The sequence below is a fragment of the Anopheles cruzii genome, chromosome 3 (assembly GCF_943734635.1).
Source record: "Anopheles cruzii chromosome 3, idAnoCruzAS_RS32_06, whole genome shotgun sequence".
NCBI classification, from domain to species: domain Eukaryota; kingdom Metazoa; phylum Arthropoda; class Insecta; order Diptera; family Culicidae; genus Anopheles; species Anopheles cruzii.
This window is the reverse complement of record NC_069145.1, coordinates 14,443,591-14,464,159: the sequence shown is the minus strand read 5'-3', so window position 1 is coordinate 14,464,159 and position 20,569 is coordinate 14,443,591. Positions and strand designations below refer to the sequence as shown.

The following is a 20,569-nucleotide window of genomic DNA, read 5'->3' as shown; positions in this document are numbered from 1 at the left end:
TTGTTACAGCAAACTGTATTGAAAGAAAGCAGACATTTTATTGGCATGCTGCAAAAAGTGACGATTTGTACACCAAAGCTAGTGCACCGACGCAAGGACGGAAAGTGTTTCAAACAATCATTTTGTACATTGGTTTTCCCTTGACGCCTAGACCGGTTACTTTGAAAAGTGCGCCCGCCGGCGCCGGTTTGTCTCCGTTCAGCGAGGTAGTAACGAACAGTTCGTCCAAGTTAGGACCTCCGAACGCTGCCGACGTCACCTGTTCCGCAGGAATTTTTATCTCCTGCACTACCTGTCGCGAACTGGAAAAAGAATTTCCAGTTTAGAGTATCATGGAAAAAATAGGCAATTGTAATCACTTACGTTTTATCAATCTTCATCACCTTCGAACCACCCCAGGTCGCAACATACAGGTTACCGTCGGCATCGCTGGTCATACCGTCGGCCACGTAATTCGGGTTGCTTCCATTGATTCGAAGATCGAAGAACACCGACTCATTCCGCAGATCACCGTTTTCATCCACATCATACGCCTTCACGTCCCGGGCTGCCGAGTCGATGTAATACATGCGCTGCGCGTTGTTTGGCTCATCCCAGGTCAGCCCGTTGGAAATGCTGATATTTTTCTTCTGCACCACCATCGTACCGTGGTCGTAGCGGAAAAATTGGCCCTCGTGCTGCTCTAACAGATCGCCCAGCTTTTCCAGGCGCATCGTACCGGCGTACAGACGACCGGAAGGGTCTACCTTGCCATCGTTGAACCGCACATGAACCTGTGTTTCACCCAAATCGGCCAGCGTGCGGAGACGAGTGGCCTGTTCTGCCCGACCGTCCCATCGAATTAACGAGACACGGTTATTGTCACCGACGACAAAATGTTCTGGCTGTCCGGCAACTAGAACGATGAACGAGATCGAGCCAGCTCCATCTACGATCAACGGAAAGTACGATCAGTCACCTTTCGTACCGTTCAACAATTACACGAGCGCGGTTTCCATACTTACCGAGGCTGGCACTGTAGGTGCGATTTTCTGCGTAGTCGTAGCGAAGTACCGCCGGCGTTAAAATGTCCACATAGTACAGACTCTTGCTATCGCTGTCCCATACGGGGCCTTCCCCTAAAATTGAGCGAGGGCTCGGTAGCTGCTCTACCTTATAGGTGTTATCTCCAGCAGACATCGTATCTGTTTGCTAGTGGAAATAATAACGTATCACACTTTCAATAAACAATAAACTTTCGTGATCGACAGCGGCTGCACAGCAAAACAGCCGGTGTGCTGTAAGTGATTTGCCCTTCAAACGTTTCTGCGAGCACTTTTAGATTGTTTCTCGTTTGCGGTGCAAGAAGTACTGACAAATTTCATATCTACAGACCAATTAATAATACTATGATTACCAACGTCCAGATAGGAACCGATAACCGTGACCTGAACTGAGCTGATAAACTGTTACCTTCAAGAGCTGCCCTTGAACGATAGCGAATGCACTGAACCACAGCAAAAGACAAATTGCACACGAAGAGGATGCTGCTCGTCGCTCGTGTTGCGATCGTGTGATCGTGGCAGCCGATGCTAACATGGTGGTTTGCGATAAAGTACTTCGGGCCGTAATTCAATCGAATTCCGAGGAATCAACTATAGATTACAAGCGATGTTTTAGGACAAAATTCTCTTCGTGCGGTAGGCCCAATTTTAGCAAGATATCGCAAGCCTTTCGCGGTCGCGGACGAATGAGGACTGATCGAGAACCTGATCATTCGAATCGCGGAATGTGGTCGTCAAGGTCGTCATGCTATGCGGCATTTTACTTGGAATCTGTGCTTAGGCGTGAAACAATCTCTTGACATTGTGGTTGAAATGGATTTCTATTGTTTGACATTCGCGGTTTATTTTTAAAGAGGCTTAATTGTTTTAGTTTTGTTCGATTGGCGTAACTATAGGTTTTGGTGATACAACACCGTACAAAACAGCAAAAAGCTAAATTGATTCGTAGAATGCTACGATGGAAAGAAGTGAGTTAGGATTCCACTGGAATTGTGCGTTGTTATGCGTTAAAAACAAAAAAAAAATGAAAAACTAAAAATAAAAATTCCAACCCTTTAGGAATGTCCGTCGCTGTAACGATCAATTTTTAAATCAATTTCGAAAAACAACTTCGATAATCAGGGTTGGCACACTGCAGAACCTTTGACAGCTGCACTAACTAACACTAACACTCCACCTTTGGCATGCTTCTTCGCAGTTAAAGCGAAACGGGCCCTAACAACAATAATAATTCCGACCACTTAATTCGTTCCGTGTTGAATTCAAGAAAGATTGCGAACGTTGACGATCGGCTCGATTCCGCGATTCCGGTTGCGGAAGTTCCGGCAGCGATGGCAACCCCGTCTTGCCATTGCCTATTGCGCATGGGTTCATTCGTGTGGACAAAAATACGTGCTCGAGAATGTGACCACTGCACGTGAAGAGTGGGGAAAATCCGAGATTAAATGCTTGAAGTACGCGGAACCTGCGGTTGACAAAGATACGGTTTCGTGCACTGGGTGGAAAGAACGCTTATTGCGATAAGCACGAAGGAAGACAACCTTCGAAAGATTGTTGATATTATGTAATATTTGTTGTGTCCTCCGCAAACTCAAACTCAGGCCCAAAGGCCCGAAAACGTTGAACTTTTGAACTGGATACCCAAATCCTCGGTGTTTCCCGGTAACCTCATAGATTAATAGATAGGGTCCTCCATCTCTCGACACGACAATGGAGCAATTTTCACACGATCTTACACTGGCGCTCGAGGAGACTTCGCGCACCAACTCCAACAAGGTTCGCTGGGGTGTCCGGAGGCGTACACGCTCCACGGGCAATCTACGTAAGTGCACAGGATGTCGCCGAAACCGTCGGCAAAACGAAACTAGCTCCGAGTTTCTTTTTCCTGCAGCATGTGCCCCTCAACCGACGGAGGACAGCTCCAGCAGCCCGACGGATCCACCCCCCAGCAACAATGTCGTGATGAACCAGGCCGACTCACCGTGTCTCAGTGGAAGCAATAATCTGGTCCAGAGCGACTCGGACGATCGACATTCCGTGGCGTTCGCTTTCAAGCTACGCCAGACGCCTCTGTCGGGCAACTTTGAGTCGGATTCGCTGAACGAAAACTTCAGCCCCGCCAGGTAAGGATAGTCACTCACTCAAGGCTTGTCAGATTCGAGATTTTCGATCGCATTTCAGACCCAACATGCGCCGCAAGCGAAAGTACAAACGGATGGCGGTGGAGTACGAAACGACACCGTCCACGCCACATATAGGTGGCGCCGGAAGTGCACTGTTTCCGGTGGCCGGAACAGTGAAGAAGCGCGTCTTTAAACACTCGTGCCCGGATAACTTCAGGTAAGGTTAGACGTGAAAATGCAATGAGGAGATCCTGCTAACCCTTTTGTGCCTCGCAGGAGCGCCATGCTGTTTTGTGGCAAACGAAAACGCGGCCAGCGCGACCGCTCCGGAATGGATTACGATTTCTGCAAGCAGCATTCCAGCAGTGTACCACGCCAGCGGGGCGTGGCGGAGTTTTTCGGCCTGAAAGGTCCCTCGTACAGCGAGTATCGGAGCCGAAATCGGGCCGCATCCTTTTCCGCCAGCCTAATGAAGTGCGAGCGGATTCTGCCACTGACCAAAACCGTTGTCTCAAAGATCGAACGAATATCGGCCGACCGCGATCGGGAGCGGTCAACGATTTTGGGTCAATCGGTGATCCCCCCGGGCCCTTCCGTCACTGGGAGTGAGTTTAATTTCTCGATTCCTATGCAGCAGCACAAATTCCTCGATACCCCTGGCAATCCGTCACAAGCGGCGGTGGTGGTAGCAATGGGCGGTCCGATTATTGGACCTCCTTCCGGAGAGCAGGTAGTGGGTGGCCAGCATCAGAAGCAGCAGGAAGGCCCTCTAGTTCTGCCGTCTCCATTCGTACCGCTGGTCGTTAGCCAACCGACGACAGTTGCTTCCCTGGTAGCCACAACTGTCCCGTCACTGGTTCCGGATGATTCCGTCAACCCGCAGCAGTTGACGGGTGTGTCGAAACCGATCAGCGTGCCGTTGCTCGGTGCATTTGGTGTACCAGTATCGGCCGCAACACCGGTAATTCCTGTGCAGCAACCGTCAATCGACCGTACGACGGAGATTGCGAAGGCAATCGATCTTCAACCAGCGTTCGAAGCAAAGCAGCATCCTTTTCGCACATCCCAAGGTATGCTGCAACTAACGGCAAAATCGAAAGTCTTAACGGCAACAGAACCGATGGCCGCTACGGGCAGCAGCTATCCGAAGGAAAAGCATCGCCACCGGAAATCAAAGTACAATCGCAAGAAGCAAATACTGATGATGTCAGGTCCGGAGGGTCACGGTCAGCTGATGGATTGCGGTGGCCAAGTGAACGATTTTCTCAGCTCCAGTTCACTTAGTTCGAGCGATTCGGAAGCGGTACTGGCAAACGAAACCGACCACGAAGGAGACGACGAATTGACCGATTGGCCCGGAAACGAGGCGATGATCACGTTCGCCTCGAAGCACGATTTCCGCAAAGCATACCATAGTACGGGCCAGCGGGGGCTCTCTATCGCGTCTGGACGCCCTTTTTTGCCACAGATAAGTCAGCAGGACGATCTTGCCGATGATGACACGCTGATGTCGGCCGATGAAATGCTGAGCGCGGCCAACGTACCACCAACTGGCACGTTGAGCGGCGGAGGCCTTGGCGGTCTTGGCGGTCTCGCAGGAGCTACGCTACCGATCGCGATCGGAGCAACCGTGCAGGGGGTCGATCCACACTTTCTAGTCAACAACGTGGGGACCCCAACGCTGGCGAACGAGATACGCGAGATCAGAGCCGGCTGCCGAAGGATTCGCGAAGAGCGACCCGGATTTTCCATCATATCCAGCGTGAACGAATTGCTTTCGAGGTAACGACACTTATTTACGCGATTTTGTGATCATTTGTCTCACAGTGACTTTGCGGTTTTAATGGCAGATTTCTGCAAGATGATCAGCAACGCGAGCTAACACTGCACGATGTTAACGAGGCCGAGCATGACAAGCTGCAAAACCTGTGCAAACTGTACTCCTTGAACGCCCGACAACTCGCCGACAGCGTGCTGGTGCTGAGCAAGACGAGGTAAGCAGGGCTGGAAATCGACCGAAAGGCACTAGATTTACGAAACGGCTCGTATCATTCCACAGCAACACGATGCAATCGGTGCGCATTGATCAGTCCAATCTACCGAAGCGGCTCGGCGATTTCAAACGGCGATGCTACGGGGCTAGCGCCGAACCATTGCAGTTTCACGACGGCGGAACGAGCTAAGCACACACAGCAGGACACGGAGACAAGCGTGTCCAGTAGACTATTGCGTCCATCAGAAGGTTTCGTTTATTTTGTTAGGTTTTTCCAGAGTTTTTTTAAATGTCATTTCCTTTGTTCTGGGATGCAGCCTGCGTACGTATTCTTGTCTTTGCGGAAGGTTGCGGTTTGCATTTTGGGCACCTACACGCTCCACTACAAAACAAAATTAAAAACGGAGTCAGAATTATGTTGTGGTACCAGATGGAGCGAAGCGAGTTAAATTAAATAATAAGAGTTTTGTGGCTTCTTATTGCAAGAAACTAAAATTATATATAGAGGGACAGAGAGAGCGAGACAAAAAGAGTAAGTGTCTTGTGGTAATAGGTACCGTGTACAGTTTTACCGTTTAGCTATTACAATTGTTCTAAGAATCTTGAACGCTACTTTAAAGAATCGGCCATTATATTTTTTACAACGCTTCGACGCTGCGACGCTGAGCTGCGCCGCTAACGCTAGTTGTGCTCTGGTCTCGTCAGACACGCTAGTCACCGTATGCAGTAATACAAATGAGCAGGAATGTAAACGCTTGAAAAATAAATAAATTCAACCATAACGTATGATGATGGTATAAACTCTTGCAACAAGTGTGTGTCGTTTGCCTTTGTACTTTAGTCAATTTTCGAAAAGTAGCATTACAGTATTACATTCGGTCTTTATTTACGGAATTGTTGTAATTCATATGTACATTTCGCGTATCGGTAGGATGCAGGTAGGATTGAAAGAACTTAAAATGAATAACTTAGTCCTACCCACGAACGGAAAAAAGGTCACGGAACACACGGTGGTCGTGTGTATTATGTCCTTTTGGAAATTCTTTGGATTTAATTCCTAATCCTTCAGTTTACGACCATCGCCGCTGACTATCGCTCGCTTATCGCCGATAGCTTTCACCTCTGTTTTGGCATCGTTTTGGGGTCCTTAAATGTGAGTCTTAGATAAAAAAAAAACATAACTCTAGTGTCGAATATCGCTAGAGAACGCGACATTGTCGTGATGCGTGTGTATTGTTGTATGGCCACCTGTAGAGATGATGAGGAGTTTGCGATCGTATCCAATCGTCGTCGACCCAACAATCGTCAGCATTGTGTTGATGGTCCGCGCTTTGGCGTTTGTTTTTGGTACCTTCTTTCTTTCTTGATGGCCGCTAGTCTGCTAGGGAACAAATAGATACTTTTCAGTCCGTGGTGAAAACGTGGTCATGTTGCGCTTCCCTTCCTCTCTCTCTTCTTCAGCGCTTCTAACTATCTTGAATGGCGACCAAATGCTGTGGGTGCGGCGAATCTGCAAACAAACGGTACCGTAACCGGATTCCGAGAAAATGAAATTAATGCCAATGAAGTGCGTGCAAGGACGATGGCGTTCTAAAGTGGCCGATGCGGTACGTTATCGAAAAAGATGGAAATAGGGTTACGTGTGTATGGTGAATGATGCGATTGCAGTTACTACGGCGTTAAGGTTACAAATTGAAAGCATTTCTTAGAAAGCGGATGAAATTCCAATGAGGCAAAGCAATATATGCATTCAGCGATAGAACAAGCAAAGAATAATAATAAAATAAGCACATCAGGGTTTCTTAAGTGTGCACGTAAATTATGCACTGCTAAGAAGTGCAAAGAATTGCGAGAAGAATTAAGGCAAGCAAGAACTGAAAGCGCTACGGAAGGAGGATCAAACCGATCCGATCCTATTACCTTGGCGCTGCCGGGAAGCTGGGAGGTCCGGCGACTCCGACTCGACTATTGAAACTTGGGACACCATGGTACGACTGTGGTTGTAGCTGTACCCTATGTCTTTCCATTTCTCTAAATAAAATGCACACAAGTAAAAACGAAAACGGGATCTAAGTCACGGGGCGTCTTGAAGCAATATGATTACACGGACGGCATCTTTCGTAAGGCGAACTCGCAGGCGGAAGTTGCACCTTGGGTCACACTCGACGGGAAGGTGGAAAATAGCCATTAACCTACGCGAAGGCCAACAGGGCAGGCGAGAGACATTGACATAACATTAACAGCACGCCCCGTTCTATCGGCGACCAGATAATTGAACAATAAACCATCCGTCTTTACGTGCGCAAGCAAGCAGCACACACATTTCAGGGACGCACGGCAAAAGTGGCGCAATCGCGCGTAAAAGCAGTCCCGCTTGGCGGCGATGATGCTTTCAACCCCTTTCGTTGTAAAATGTCCACCGAGTGAAAGGGTTTTGATGAATCAAAGGTTTTTTTGAAGGAGGTATTCTCCAGTAATTTTCTAAGGTAAAATGGTAAACGTTTCGCGCATCCCGAGTCCACCAGATTGGGCTTACCTCCGACACTGCTGCCACCGTGCGTGAACGCCAGCAGCCGGGGAGTCCTGCAGAAGAGCACGGTTTTGTACGCCTGCCGGTACTGCTTGTTCATGATGACGTAGATGATGGGGTTGATGCAAGCGGACAGATACAGCATAATGTAGCCGATGATGTGAAGCACTGCGGGAAGGCAATGGAAAAGAAAAGCTTCTTAAATCAGCACCCCACACTTCGTTGCAACATAAGAACACACATACCCGGTATCGATACGTTCTTATCGACGATTTTCGATATCGTTATCGGCAGATAGCACATGACGAATGACAGAAAGATCGCCAGAACCATCTTCGTGATGCGCCATTCGTTGCGCTTCGCTTTGGCGTCCCGATTGTCGCTGGCCGTCGTCGTCCCGCCCGGAGCGCCCCGTGTGCCGCCCACCTTCACCGCCGACGAACCGGCCGTGTAGCTGATCGAGTTGTTGTTGGCCGAGCTGGAACTTCCTCCGGAGCCGGCCGACAGTGGGGCGGCCGGATCAGCCGATCGGAGATTGTTCGGAATGTTGCACTGCGATTTGGAATGGTTCTTCATCCGCTTCTCGGATCTGAGGCGAGAGGGATTGGTTTAGAAGATGGGCTCTTTTCGAAGGGGGCAGAGACAGCATGAGTGATCCTTACTTATGAACGACCCAGAAGATGCGGCTGTAGCATATCACGATGATGATGCACGGAATGAGAAAGGCGATGATAAACATTGCCGTTTTGCTGCTGCGTCCTTCGTCGTCCGGCAGGATGGAGCACGTGCCGAGCTGGTGGTTGTAGCCGAATTTACCTGCAACAAAATGATCGTCTTATACAAGTTCCACTGGACGCTGGTGGCATAAAAACTGTATGCCTACCCCAGACACCGAGTAACGTTGGAATCTGGAAGCCATAGGAAAACAGCCAACAGACGGAGATCATCACCATGATCCAGGTTGTTTTGTACACCTTGGAGTAGATGTTGTAGTGCGCTATCATGATGTAGCTGCGGGCAATGAACGATAACCGTAAGTTGAAGAACCACGCGTGGCAGCAACCCGCCCCTTTCCGAAAGCATACCGATTGATGGTGATCATCGTGATGCACAGCAGTGAAACCCCTACGCTGCCATACTGCATAAACGTTACCAATGTGCAGAGTGTCTCGCCGAGGCTCCAGGTGCCCTGGATGAACCGTATCGCGTTGAACGGCAGCACCACCAGACAGAACAAACAGTCCGCGACGCACAAGCTGTTGGGCCGAAAGAAAATACAAGGAATCGATTACACTTTCGATCGCCATCGATCCTCTCAGACGTCAAAGACTGAGAAGGAAAGGATATCTACTCCGGTTCGACGCCTAACACAACACACCTGATGATAAAGGCAGCCGCTACGTTCCGCACCTTGGGACACTTGAGAAGCGCCAGAATGGTGAGCAGATTTCCGGCGATCCCCGTTATCATGATGAGTATGGTGGCTGTCGCTGCGAACGTGAGTAATGCCCGGGAGAACCTGTAAAAGGGATGACACACGGTCGGTGACTAATGTGATATACGAAAAAGCGGCAACCGGAAACACGTTGCCCGAAGAAGCCTTAAATTCTTCGAAATTTAAACTCAAGATCGAGTGCATCCCCTTCGTTGGTTAGCTGAATGAAAACTTCGAGAAAAAAGAGTCGCTCAGTTAGTGAAACCCGAAACTGAATCAATAAACGATCGATTTTCATTAGTCGTTACGAACTGCACCAATGGACTGCATGAGGTTCCCGGGAGGAAGCCATGATTCAACACAAATACCGACAATCTACAGAGCCCAAAACATGAGAACTCTTCCCGAAGACGCATTACGTGCACACGGCGATCATTATGTGGAAACACGCTGTCTACCACAAGACCGCTCGAAGACAACCAGCAAACGGACTCCGGAAGGATGCAGGCGACACTGGACCGGTCGGTCTGCCGTAGTCGATTTATTTATAAACAAAACCTCATGAGCGGTAACGGGGTTGCGTTCGGGCGGCTGGAAGCAACTACACAAATATAGACGGACACTTTAGGCTTTTTATTTTTGTGCCAGCCGCCCAGACTGGGTTGACGGTGAAGCCGTTCAACGCATAATGTAGGCCATAAACTAGAGAAAATAGTCCAGCCATCATGTCGAGGTTCTTAACCTGAGAAAGAGCAACAAATATGTAAAACCGAAAATGGTATCGGAAAAACCAATTCCAACCTCGCGCGAAACGTAATTTGCGTAATAATAATTCATCTTCTGAGCACCATGATTGAAAAACGGAATGAAAAGTGAGAATGTCCCATTCAAAGCCATTTGCTTCTATATTTAGCACCAGTGGTTTTAAATGACACCAGCCTTCGTGGTAAATGCTCCGTTTAAACCACGTGAACGTCTCTAAGCCGGAGCAAGAGATACTTAAATGCCATGTCTACTAAACCCCGGACTGGAAAGACTATCCAGTTACCGCCAGCACCTTTTTAGGCGGATGTTTTAAGTCGATACTCGAGTAACGAGAGCGGCCGCCGAACGACGATTTGCACCGGCTCTGGTTGAAGCTCCGGTGACGCACACGATCGCTGAACGGAACTGATCCAACTTTCATAACCGTTCATAAGCCAGCGCGGAAAGTTGGGGATGGTTCGCGGAATGCTTCACGGAATTTGTGTCTAGCTTAGACTGAATTGTTGTAGAACTTGAGCCTGGATTTGAAACGACCTTGCGCCTACATTGTATGTGCCAGATATGGTATCGTTTATTCTCCCCAGTCGAAACGGCAGCCTGAGCCCGAGTCCCCCGAGAAAGGGTGCCATTTAGCGGCCGAGTGTAAGTCCGTTCGTCGAACGAGCCCGCGGCATGAGTCAGCAGCAACGGGGGCTAAGCATCACAACGGTGATCTCGTGAGGCATATTGTTGTTTGTTGTTGGAGTCTCGTAAGATCGAAGGAATGCTGCTCGTGTGTGCGGCGTGCCGATTTGTCATCGATGGGTTCCACTGAACGATCAGTCACCGGAGAAGCCTTCCGAACGGTGATGAAGCGAGTGATCTTCCACGAAACAAAAACGACGAATTTGCGATGCTGAGTTGCGCGCTGGCACAACATTGGGCTTTAATAAGTGATCATTACTAGCCATAAAGCCAAAGGGCAATAGCAACATAGGGGAGAGGACTCTGTTTATCACTGCGCACAGACGCTAGCCATGCAGATCAGTGCTAGGGGAAATGATTAGCACCCTCCGAGGTTTCTATTCGCTAGATTGAACCGCGTTCTTGTTTTGTCACTTGTGGTTAGCAGAATTTGCGCCCATCACACAACAGTTTGCCACGCATTACGGTGGACACAGCGGAAGTTCCATAAAATTTAACCACCGATCTCCTCTCCTCTGCGGAACGCTCTCTCTCTCTCACCCTCTCTCTTCCTGTCTCTCTGCGCCGTTGCACAAATTTTCATTGCTTATTTCCTTTTTCAATGAGGAAGACCCTGGCGCTCGTTCAACTCACCCGGTCCGCGGCCCGTTTCGGGGTTTTCGGTTTTATTTATTTTGCTCACGAGAACGGCGGTGAATCCCGCCGAGGTTTAGCTTATTTGGCCGTGATTTCCCTCCCTGATACGCACGCATCAGTGGCGGTCTATGAATGAGCATCATTTCGCCATCCACTCCATCCAGTGCTTGCGTCCGACCGACCGACCGGTGGGCGGAACTTGCCGTTTGCATTCGCTGCAAACCGCGACCGCGATTATTTATAAACTATACAGTGAACGGCCGTCAGTATGCAAGGGGATTTAAACATTAAAACCCCCGTGCGCAACATCAAACAGCAAAGCATGATCCTCGCCGAGCGGCAGGTTAAAGGTTTTCGTGTACTACGCCACTGGAGATCCTAAAACTTTGCCGATGATGAAATCCGTTCGCCACTGTGTTCTGACGGCCAAAGGCAATAAACTCTTCACTCGCGTTTGACACCCGATCCGTTCGAATATGGTTCCCATCAAGCGCCGTTTCCTGCCGACGGCTGGCTTACCTGCTAGTTTCGTCCGGAAAGTTACTGTCCGTTTCGTCCGACGAGGACGTGAACCCGTCGGAACCGGAAGAGCCGTTGCTGTTCCAGTGGCCATCGTCGAACCCGAAACTCGGTAGCGTCCTATTGATCGTTTCAGTCATGCTGGCGGTGATGATGGGGGCGAGCGTTAGACTCTGAAGTCTGCCGGCGGGAAAGTAATCAAGAAAAGAAATAAAATACAGTGAAAATCGGTTCAGCCAAAAGGAAAATTTGAAAACCAAAGAAACATGTGCGAATGATCGCCAGTAGGTGGAGCGCCCAACCCTCGGGGTTGGTGGACATAAACCACACAAAAATTTACAAATAAACAGATTTCGTAACCGCAACCGTGTTCCTGTCCGTTTACTAGCCACACTCTTCCGGCTCCGATCCGAGTGCCGTGTGCTGCGATTGATAGTGTGGCGTTTTTCGGGAGGCAAAAGCATAAGTGCGCGATGCGATAATCCGTGACGACGACGGGGCCGTCCCCGTTTTCTCATCGATCGTGCAGAAACATGGTACACAAGTTTGACGAGCCAGCGGAGCTGTAATTAGTCGTAATTGATAGAAACATCGCAGTTCAAGGGAATCAAAGGGTTTCAAAGTTGCCCTTTCGAAAAGGAATAATATGTGGTGGGCCCGCTGCCGGACGGACGTGCGCCAGAGAATGCAGTCACTGGAGGATGCTACTGGAGCCGTCCGTTGGTGATAGCGGTAATCAGAATAATTTATTAGACGGAGCACTGAAGCGATCCCTGTCCGTGAGGAAGGTTCTTCTCTCGCCATGGCATCAAGAAATGTGACAACCACTGGGCTAATTGGAATAGAAACACAAAGCCATCGTTGTTCGCTGGGGTTGACGTGACGCCGTCGAAAAGTGTAACCAAACTGAGCGCCACCCAACGCCCATTTTTTTTCTCACTCTAAGGGCATTAGCAAACCGCAGACGCAGCGGATCCGTTCTGCTTCCTTCGGCAACAACGACCAACAGCCCGTAATCCAAACACGAAACAAAACGATGGATGGATCTTTCCCTTCGATACACCAGACGGCGGCGCAAGCAGGGGGCTCGCTGCGCCCGGGCATCATCAAAATAAAACATAAGAACGGCCAAACTAAATATTGCTTGCCCTTTGTCTCCTCGGGCGGCCGATTAACAATGTTAGCCTCGTTTGGAAGCTGTGGCACGGTTTTAGCTTCAACTGTGGGCCCATTGCGGTCGCAGCCGTATCGCACCCGATCGGTCACTCTTGGGCGGGGGCGCACCAAACCGAACTCTCATTCGATCAATGAAATTAAATGCAATTAACACCAATTAAAAAAGGTCACCGATGACCAACGGTCGGCAGAAGTGCTCGCAACGAACGCGACGCATCATCCGGGGGTCCTGAAAAACGCTGCCGGACATCGTTGATCGAAGAGGCGCAACGATTCCGCTCTTAGCAAAGCTGAGTCTGCGAAGAAAGATTACTCGGGTGTGGCCATAACTTGATCATGGTTGCCTTTTCTTCATCCACCCATTCAATGTAAGTTCAGGCGAAGCAGGCATGACTCACAGCATTATGGACCGCGCGCGATGTAACCTCGACGGTGCAGCCATGTGTAGGTCCCCTCTACACAGGTGTGCGATTGGCACGTCTTTCAACCATTCGTTGTGACCGATGAGTCAAACGTTGCCGCGGTTGCACATACGCCGTACCGATTGACTCGTGAGCCCCAAGACCTTCGGCGGAACTAGGTGTACAGTTTTTTAGCGGAATTCGAAAACAAAACAAGCACAATTGCTCAAAACAAACGCCATTGACAACGGCCGCTCCGAACAACCGGATCGGGGTGGCAGATTTCGATTCGCTCCTTCCGCGGTCGCTTGCCGATGTACCCCGTTCGTTCGATGGTTGGTTCCGGTTTCTAGCTATCGGGAGCAATATCCTGCTAATGGCGCGATCGCTGTAAATTGAATTATTGCACACCACGTCGACGATCGATGTCGATCGCCAAAGCACCCCGGGTGGGTGTCGTGGTGGTGGGCTAACTCCATTACACTTTACCCCGTTTTGGGGGGCTACCACCGTGTACCACCTTCAGGCACGCACCTAGTGGGTTTGTTTGCGTAGTACGATCAAGTGTTTTCACTACACCTCGTGTTCCAGCGATGTACAACAATCAGCTGTTCAGGTTGCCGGCGGACCAGGGCTTATCGAATGGAACCGCCGTGATCGCAAACGTTCCTTTTTTCTCCGCCCGCAGCCGCGAACCCGTGAATCGCACGTTGCGCGTGCTCTCTCGCGGTTCGTACAACACATGAACTGTGGTTGTGGGCTGCAGATATTGTTGCCAGAAAAGTTGTAAACACGATCGTTTCTAGCGTGTCATTTTGAGTGTTTAAAGCCACCTGCGGATCAACAGACGAGAAGGTGTAGAGTCAGGTAGGCCGAGGGGAACGCAAAGGATTTGTGCCTCCTCTTCGGGTCACGCTTTAGTAGTGTCATTTGGGATCTTACCTTTGGTCAGTTTCTGGACTCCTACTCCTAATGTCTTATCTCTTTATCCTGGATCGTCTTAAATTCTCCAAGAAACACTGTCACTCAGTGTTCGGGAAGCAATTAACGACAATGCCTTCACCAGAACCGTGTCGGTATTATGCGGCTTTCGTTACACACACCCGTTCCTTAATATTGTGCCACATACACGGAAGGTTCTTGCCTTTCTTTCCAGTACCTGGGTGGCATAACGCACAGCGCTGTTAGGTTAGGGGCCGAATTTATCTTCCCCTCGCCAGAAACCGCCTTTTTCGCACGGTCGCGAGGTCTTCGGGTCGGCACACCCTTTCGGTGTGTCTGCTTGCGAAATGTGCGTCCTTTCCCTTGGGCCCCGAATCAAATCGCGGCTTTGCTGGTCTAAACTGGATGCATACACATTCACTCACGTGCGGCAGATTCCGATTCCTATCCGGTGTTCTGTGCACTTTTTCACTACACTGCCGTTCTTGGACCCACGAGTACGAGACTTTCTGTGTGAGTGTTTGCGGTTCTGTTTCCGGTGCTACCGGCGCGTTCCATTACGCATCATCGCCATCGTCGACAGTGCCCAGCTTTTGCAGCAATATTTGGCCAACCTTGAGGCAGGCAAAGTACACCACGGTCAGCACAATCAGACGGTAGCTAAACACGCTCATCGTCGACGCCGTCGCCGTTCTGTCCCCGGCTACGTCGGGGTCCTTGATCGCCCGTGAACCACAGCGCCAGAGCGGTTCGATGGTTTGCACTTTCGGTTGACGTTCGATTTCTATTCAATACTTTTGTGTAACACAATCCTTTGCTGCACTAGAACTTTAAGTTCAAAACGGATTCCGTAGGCCACATGGTTGCCCAGTGTCGTCGCTCCGTCTCTTTCTCGCCGGCAGATCAAATATTTGTGTCTAGTGGCCAATCTCACCACCACAGCCAACCACAAATCTTTGTGTACGATCACCGTTCCAATTTCTTATCACTATCGCTGCCCAATCATCTAACGCACATGACGATGATGATGAATGCGAGCGGCACCAACGTCTCCGATGATTTGACGGGGCGTTGCTGGTGGAAATGTACACATCTTCGAGGGAACGGCAGCAGCAGCAAAGGCAAAAAGAAATCTTAAACAAACCGAACCCACCAGCAATCCGTCGTCACTCGCGCGCGTTATCTTTGTCGCTGGCCGGCACTCTAAAACGCGCGCGCACTGGAATGTATATTGGACGCACTCCGCGAACCGTCCGCCTTGTTCGGCCGCTAAACGGAAAATGTCGAAAACACATGCACGAAGACTAAAACGCGGTTGCGCGGTCCGCTTCGGGTTAACTCGCGTTCCGATCGGGATCTCCGGTTCGTGTTCACGGTGGCAAAAAACTGGCAAAACAATCGCTGCACGATGTACGATGTTGGTGTGTATTGGTACTTGGTGCGGCGCACTATGGAGAAAAGGCGGTCATAAACCAACTTTAGAAAGTGATGATTTATATTTTCCTAAAATAGATAAGTCAGCTATGACCAATCCGATTTTTTAGCCTTCACCTGTCAAAGTCGAAAGACTGATAAAAATTACTCTTCAAAACCAACTATTATCAGCTACTTTTACGCGATCGTTAGCACAGTTCTGCAATGCTAGGGCGCCTATATTACGGACCATCAGAAAGGTAATGTATCCTTCTTTGATATGAAAAAATCAAATATTCACGTTAGGCATTGCTTGTACGTTTTTATCGGGAATAAGTATTGAAGTATATACAGTTTATCAACTTTGGTAATGCAGCAAAATTATTCCGAGGCCTTGCGCAACTATACTAGACACTACAATTAAAATTTAGGTAATTTTAAATTAACACATACAAAACGTTAACAAAAGTTCGTAGATTCTTCCTAAAACACAATATGTCCACCTGTTTCATACAAATTTCCCATAGTGATACACACGCACCTCGCTGCTGTAGTGGTGATTGTTTTCCGGCTGGCCGCATCCCAGCTGCAACGATTCTGTGCGATCCTTCCTCCAAATATCCTTCCTCGCACCTTTTGCCGGCCGCCACTGTCTGACGTCACGGCTGGCAAGAAAAGAACGGAAGACCAAAAGATGCACCGAAGGATGAAATGTTTTTCGCCCCTCCGAATCAGCTCATCCGTTTTGGCGATCATCGATTTTAATGGCTATGTTTTGCGTTCTTCCCGACAAGAAAACGAAATAGGAAAATTGCTTCAAAAAGGAATGGATGCAGCTTCTGCTTCTTCGTGGTTCGGTGTAATTATCATTTCCTTTCGTTGTATTCACAGCTTGCCTAGATCGTTACTCCGGCGATCGAAAGTATCGGGCCGCATACGCATTATAGTACACGGAGATATATCTATCTCGAGTATACTATCGTAAAACATTAAATTAGTCAGCTTGATGCAATCACATCACATGAAAAGGGTTAATCTATATTGATCTGGCATTGCAAAATGCGTTTATTTTCCTTCCTCGTGTTATGTAGGCCAAAAAAAACAAGTCATAAAATGTGCGGTCATTTTGGAAAAGAGTAAAAACTTTCAATTTTCAAACATCTTGCATACAACAGAAAAGTTCAACTGCCAATTGGCAGTTCAAATCGCGCATTGACGGTTTGCGTGCATCGTGGTCTCGTTCCCAGGAATTTCGCTTTCGTCCAGGACCAAGGCCACAAACGAGGTACGGCACGGCACACCAGCTGGTCGAGGACTCTGCCCTCGCCCCCGTCCCAGCCCGGCGGCAGTCCAGCAGCGATACGAGCGTGCCGAACGAAGTGTTTCTTCATCCCTATGGCCGGCTAAATTAGTTTACATTACAAAAGTAAAGTAAACACTGGCGGTGGCGGTGCATGCGTGCGTGTGCCTTGGTGTGGCGTATCCGCGGTCAACCGGACACACGCTGGACACACAGTAGGGTAGTAGACGATATCGGATCGTTCGCGTTGGTCGTCGTGTCGTGGCCGCTCACCGGAATTGTGCGATACGCCAGAAGGGGTAGTTCTTTTGGGCGAGCCGTTCCAGTCAGTTTTCCCGACGAGGTCCGCCAGAGAACCGCGAGTCCGCCACTCGCGCACGTTTGATCCGAACCGAATGGGAAATCTTTGTCTTTTCCACCCAGTGCGGTGATTGCTTTGGTTTTCGGTTGCCGAATAATTTCAGTGTGTGCTTTGTTTTTTTTTTCCCTTGTGCCGTGCGTTCTGTAAAGAAACAACACACACAAACCACGCAGCAGGCGGGAGCGGCTGCAACAACAACAACAACAACAACGAAAAGAAACATAAACCCGCAGCAGAAGAAGAAACCGACTTGTTGAGCGCATAAATTGATTCTATTTTTATATGCTGTTTGGCTATTTGTTGCTGTTTTTCTCACAAACCATCCCCCGTCAACCGCAGCCGTTCTTCGGCGGCTGTTCCGGTGCCTCCCGTTGCCCTTCCAGCCGCAAGGCAGCAGCAGCAGCAAGTAGCCCTCCGCGGGGTTTTTTGATCATTTCGGCCGTTAGTGTTTCGTCGTAGTGGTCCACAAGATTGGCTTCGTGCCGCGTGAGTCTGAGCGACGGCAGCTGGATTGAAGAGCGCGATTCCGGACAACAACGGACGCTGGTGGTTTGAAATGTGAAACGGTGAAAATGCAGGACGCCAGCCAGCAACAATAGTGCTCAGAAAGTGCGACCCGAGTGCAAACTGCCCAAAGTGTCCTTCGTGCCTCGTGAATATTGCTGGAGAAAAGCTTGATTTACCTCCGTTTGAGTTTGATACTTGGTCTGGACATCCCTGAGCGTCCCCTCACCAGAATGGTCCGTAATGCCGTATACTAGGTTACTGACACACGATGGACCTGTTCGATGCAGGTGAGAGCAGCCTACTTTATCCGTACGTCGTGGAGCATAACTTCTCGGACGGTGCATCGACATACAATGGTAAACATAGCGGTGTATGACGCACTCACGCGGTCGGTTGCGCGCGCCTCTGTAACGTCGTGTTTCCCTCGTTTCTTTCCCGGCTTTAAAGGATCCACCGAGGCCATCCCGCTCTACACCGGGTATCCGCGGCTGCTGCTCAATATTGCGACGGTGACGTGTATCGCTTACATGGTGGTTGGCGTTCCCGGCAACCTGCTAACGATAGTGGCCCTGGTAAAGAGCAAGAAAGTACGTGCACGCTGACGGGGTGGTGAACGATTGGTGAAGTTTGCCAGGAGTGGAGCGCCGAGTGCTGTGCACACAGAAATGCTGTTCACACCAGGAGCGGCAGGATTACCTAGAGCCAGTCGGCCGCTACTGTCGGGCTAAAGATTCGCACCATTTCTCCCATTCCAGACACGCAATGCAACGGCCGTTTTCATCATGAATTTATCGTTCTCCGATTTGCTGTTTTGTTGCTTCAATCTGCCTTTGGCCGCGAGCACCTTTTGGCATCAGGCGTGGCTGTACGGGGATCTCTTCTGCCGCCTGCTGCCCATGATGCGCTATGGGTTGCTGGCCGTTTCACTGTTCACCATTCTGGCCATTACTATCAACCGCTACATTATGATCGGTCATCAGCGGTTGTATCAAAGGTAGGCCGCATTGGTAGTTAGAAGTAGAACTGGCACTGGGCAGTACTTGAGTCGGTTTTTTGTTGTTGTTTCAGAGTTTATAAAACGAAGCACCTGTGCTTAATGGTGGCCTTCACCTGGATACTTGGGTTCGGGTCACTACTGCCAACGTGGCTGGAAAAGTGGGGAAAATTTGGGTTAGATGGGGTTATCCATTCGTGTTCTATACTGCCCGACAGTCAACGTAAGTAGTGCCGTCATGGGCATGCCGAGCCTCATACCGCGATGTAGTTGGAAACACTATTGCACTCTCTTGCAGGTCACTCACCGAAACAGTTTCTGTTCCTGATCGCCTTCGCCCTGCCCTGTCTGTCGATCATAGTGTGTTACGCGAGAATTTTTTACATCGTCCGCAGCACGGCACTACGCACGCAGGATCAGGCGAGCGACAATCTGGAGGACAGCTTGGAAGATCTGTCAACCGGTGTGAGCAATCAGCAGCTGGCGGAAAACTGCGACACAAGTCAGATCGTCCCACGGCCGCTATCGTACACCAATTTCGGCCCGGACTCGGACTGGCGTTTCATCGATTCCAGTACGGACAACGAGATCTTCTGTGATGCCACGGATGGGGCCGATCGGCCGAAGAGTGCTGAAACGGATGACCGCCGCACTTCAAGGGTGATAGATTCCTTCAGTGCACGCCAGCTACGGTCGCGGTATTGGGTAACGGAACGATTTTAGTCTAATTTTAGATCCAGCCACAAACCCCCAAAAGTGCGGTAGATGGAATTGTTAAACCGCGAAACCAACGGTATGCCGCAGCATCCGGCCCCGGGGTGCGGCGGAACGCAAGCAACTTGAACGCGCGGAAGCGCAGAAGACATCTCAACACTTCCGGTGCATCGATCATGAGTGCGGGCAAAATGTCCGCCAAGGACCGGAAGCTGCTCCAGATGATTCTGGTGATTTTCGTCGCGTTTCTCATCTGCTATCTGCCCATCACGGTCGTGAAGCTGTTCCGGCCCAGCCTGCAGATACTGAACGTGATGTCCTATCTGCTGATCTACCTGACCACCTGCATCAATCCGATCATTTACGTGGTAATGTCCAGAGAGTACCGGCAAGCGTACTCGGACCTTGTGCTGTGTCGTCCGTACGAGAAAGCCAAGGCAAAGCCACCGAAGACCGCCAATGTGATGCGCGTTGCCTCGAAGCGTTAGTATACGATCGAACCGTTAGCTGGTGAGCTCTATGTCGAATGTTGTCCTCTGTCTCGTTGTTTTAGATGTTAGCGATTCGTTATTTGTTGTTATCCGTTTTGTACTACGCGCAATATCAGTACTTCGTTAAACATGTTATTTTATTCTTTCAAACAAACGGTTTAAATTTGACTGAAACAATACTAGTCGCACAATAGAATTTTTAGTTCTAGTCAGTGAATACTTCAAATGACCACTACTGGTCACCACACCACGATCTGTTGCATGTGAAATTTATACGTAAAACTGTGCTGGTAATAACACACTGGAAAGAGTTATATTTTATTATGCAGAAAGAAATTTGGAATTAAAAAGGCTAGAACGGACCAAAAACTACGCAAAATATGATCACAAACATTGCACCGTGGGGAATTTATATGGAAGAGGCGGACATATTTGACATAGGTTTTGGTGTTAGGAAGAATCTACTGCATTCATTCCTTTTTGAAGCTATTTTCCTATTTCATTGCCCTGTCAGACAGAACATAGCCATTAAAGTCGATGAT

General features: G+C 49.4%; 4 protein-coding genes across 8 annotated transcripts; 2 read left to right on the top strand and 2 right to left on the bottom strand.

Moving 5' to 3' along the window:
* Positions 1-22: 22 nt before the first annotated feature.
* LOC128272689 (regucalcin-like) lies at positions 23-1,720 on the bottom strand. The gene is made up of 4 exons (XM_053010554.1): positions 1,453-1,720; positions 1,005-1,191; positions 364-928; positions 23-302 (listed from the first exon to the last, which is right to left on the bottom strand). The coding sequence occupies exons 1-4, from the start codon at positions 1,576-1,578 to the stop codon at positions 110-112; spliced, it is 1,071 nt and encodes a 356-aa protein (XP_052866514.1). The 5' UTR covers positions 1,579-1,720; the 3' UTR covers positions 23-109.
* Positions 1,721-2,544: 824 nt separating this feature from the next.
* Positions 2,545-5,955, top strand: LOC128274227 (uncharacterized). 2 transcript variants are annotated; one of them, XM_053012347.1, is made up of 6 exons: positions 2,545-2,865; positions 2,935-3,166; positions 3,225-3,383; positions 3,443-4,948; positions 5,017-5,160; positions 5,226-5,955. In XM_053012347.1, exons 1-6 carry the CDS (start codon positions 2,754-2,756, stop codon positions 5,347-5,349), a joined length of 2,277 nt encoding a protein of 758 aa, XP_052868307.1. In that variant the 5' UTR covers positions 2,545-2,753; the 3' UTR covers positions 5,350-5,955. The 2 variants fall into 2 exon arrangements, with proteins under 2 accessions (XP_052868307.1, XP_052868306.1); XM_053012346.1 differs by having other exon boundaries at positions 2,545-3,166.
* On the bottom strand, positions 5,404-14,568 carry LOC128274234 (G-protein coupled receptor moody). 4 transcript variants are annotated; one of them, XM_053012352.1, is made up of 10 exons: positions 14,248-14,568; positions 11,729-11,908; positions 9,068-9,208; positions 8,775-8,945; positions 8,573-8,700; positions 8,352-8,505; positions 7,935-8,278; positions 7,696-7,857; positions 7,080-7,190; positions 5,404-6,669 (listed from the first exon to the last, which is right to left on the bottom strand). In XM_053012352.1, exons 2-10 carry the CDS (start codon positions 11,866-11,868, stop codon positions 6,626-6,628), a joined length of 1,395 nt encoding a protein of 464 aa, XP_052868312.1. In that variant the 5' UTR covers positions 11,869-11,908; positions 14,248-14,568; the 3' UTR covers positions 5,404-6,625. The 4 variants fall into 4 exon arrangements, with proteins under 4 accessions (XP_052868312.1, XP_052868315.1, XP_052868313.1 ...); XM_053012353.1 differs by having other exon boundaries at positions 6,443-6,540; XM_053012354.1 differs by having other exon boundaries at positions 6,463-6,537.
* A 3,528-nt stretch (positions 14,569-18,096) lies between these two features.
* LOC128269904 (G-protein coupled receptor moody) lies at positions 18,097-20,024 on the top strand. The gene is made up of 6 exons (XM_053007308.1): positions 18,097-18,198; positions 18,287-18,415; positions 18,584-18,822; positions 18,897-19,045; positions 19,121-19,482; positions 19,557-20,024. The coding sequence occupies exons 1-6, from the start codon at positions 18,097-18,099 to the stop codon at positions 20,022-20,024; spliced, it is 1,449 nt and encodes a 482-aa protein (XP_052863268.1).
* The last annotated feature ends 545 nt before the right edge of the window (positions 20,025-20,569 follow it).

Excerpts from the sequence above, each read along its gene's own strand:
- LOC128274234 (XM_053012352.1), bottom strand. The coding sequence starts at position 11,868 with ATGACTGAAACGATCAATAGGACGCTACCGAGTTTCGGGTTCGACGAT. Across the intron at positions 8,946-9,067 it reads GCGGCTGCCTTTATCATCAG|CTTGTGCGTCGCGGACTGTT; the intron begins GTGTGTTGTGTT and ends TCGGCCCAACAG. Across the intron at positions 7,191-7,695 it reads CGGTGGCAGCAGTGTCGGAG|AGAAATGGAAAGACATAGGG; the intron begins GTAAGCCCAATC and ends CATTTTATTTAG.
- LOC128272689 (XM_053010554.1), bottom strand. The coding sequence starts at position 1,578 with ATGTTAGCATCGGCTGCCACGATCACACGATCGCAACACGAGCGACGA. Across the intron at positions 929-1,004 it reads CACCTACAGTGCCAGCCTCG|ATGGAGCTGGCTCGATCTCG; the intron begins GTAAGTATGGAA and ends CGTTGATCGTAG. Across the intron at positions 303-363 it reads GTGATGAAGATTGATAAAAC|TTCGCGACAGGTAGTGCAGG; the intron begins GTAAGTGATTAC and ends TTCTTTTTCCAG.
- LOC128269904 (XM_053007308.1), top strand. The coding sequence starts at position 18,097 with ATGGACCTGTTCGATGCAGGTGAGAGCAGCCTACTTTATCCGTACGTC. Across the intron at positions 19,046-19,120 it reads TATACTGCCCGACAGTCAAC|GTCACTCACCGAAACAGTTT; the intron begins GTAAGTAGTGCC and ends ACTCTCTTGCAG. Across the intron at positions 19,483-19,556 it reads ATGACCGCCGCACTTCAAGG|ATCCAGCCACAAACCCCCAA; the intron begins GTGATAGATTCC and ends GTCTAATTTTAG.
- LOC128274227 (XM_053012346.1), top strand. The coding sequence starts at position 2,754 with ATGGAGCAATTTTCACACGATCTTACACTGGCGCTCGAGGAGACTTCG. Across the intron at positions 3,167-3,224 it reads GAAAACTTCAGCCCCGCCAG|ACCCAACATGCGCCGCAAGC; the intron begins GTAAGGATAGTC and ends ATCGCATTTCAG. Across the intron at positions 3,384-3,442 it reads TCGTGCCCGGATAACTTCAG|GAGCGCCATGCTGTTTTGTG; the intron begins GTAAGGTTAGAC and ends TGTGCCTCGCAG.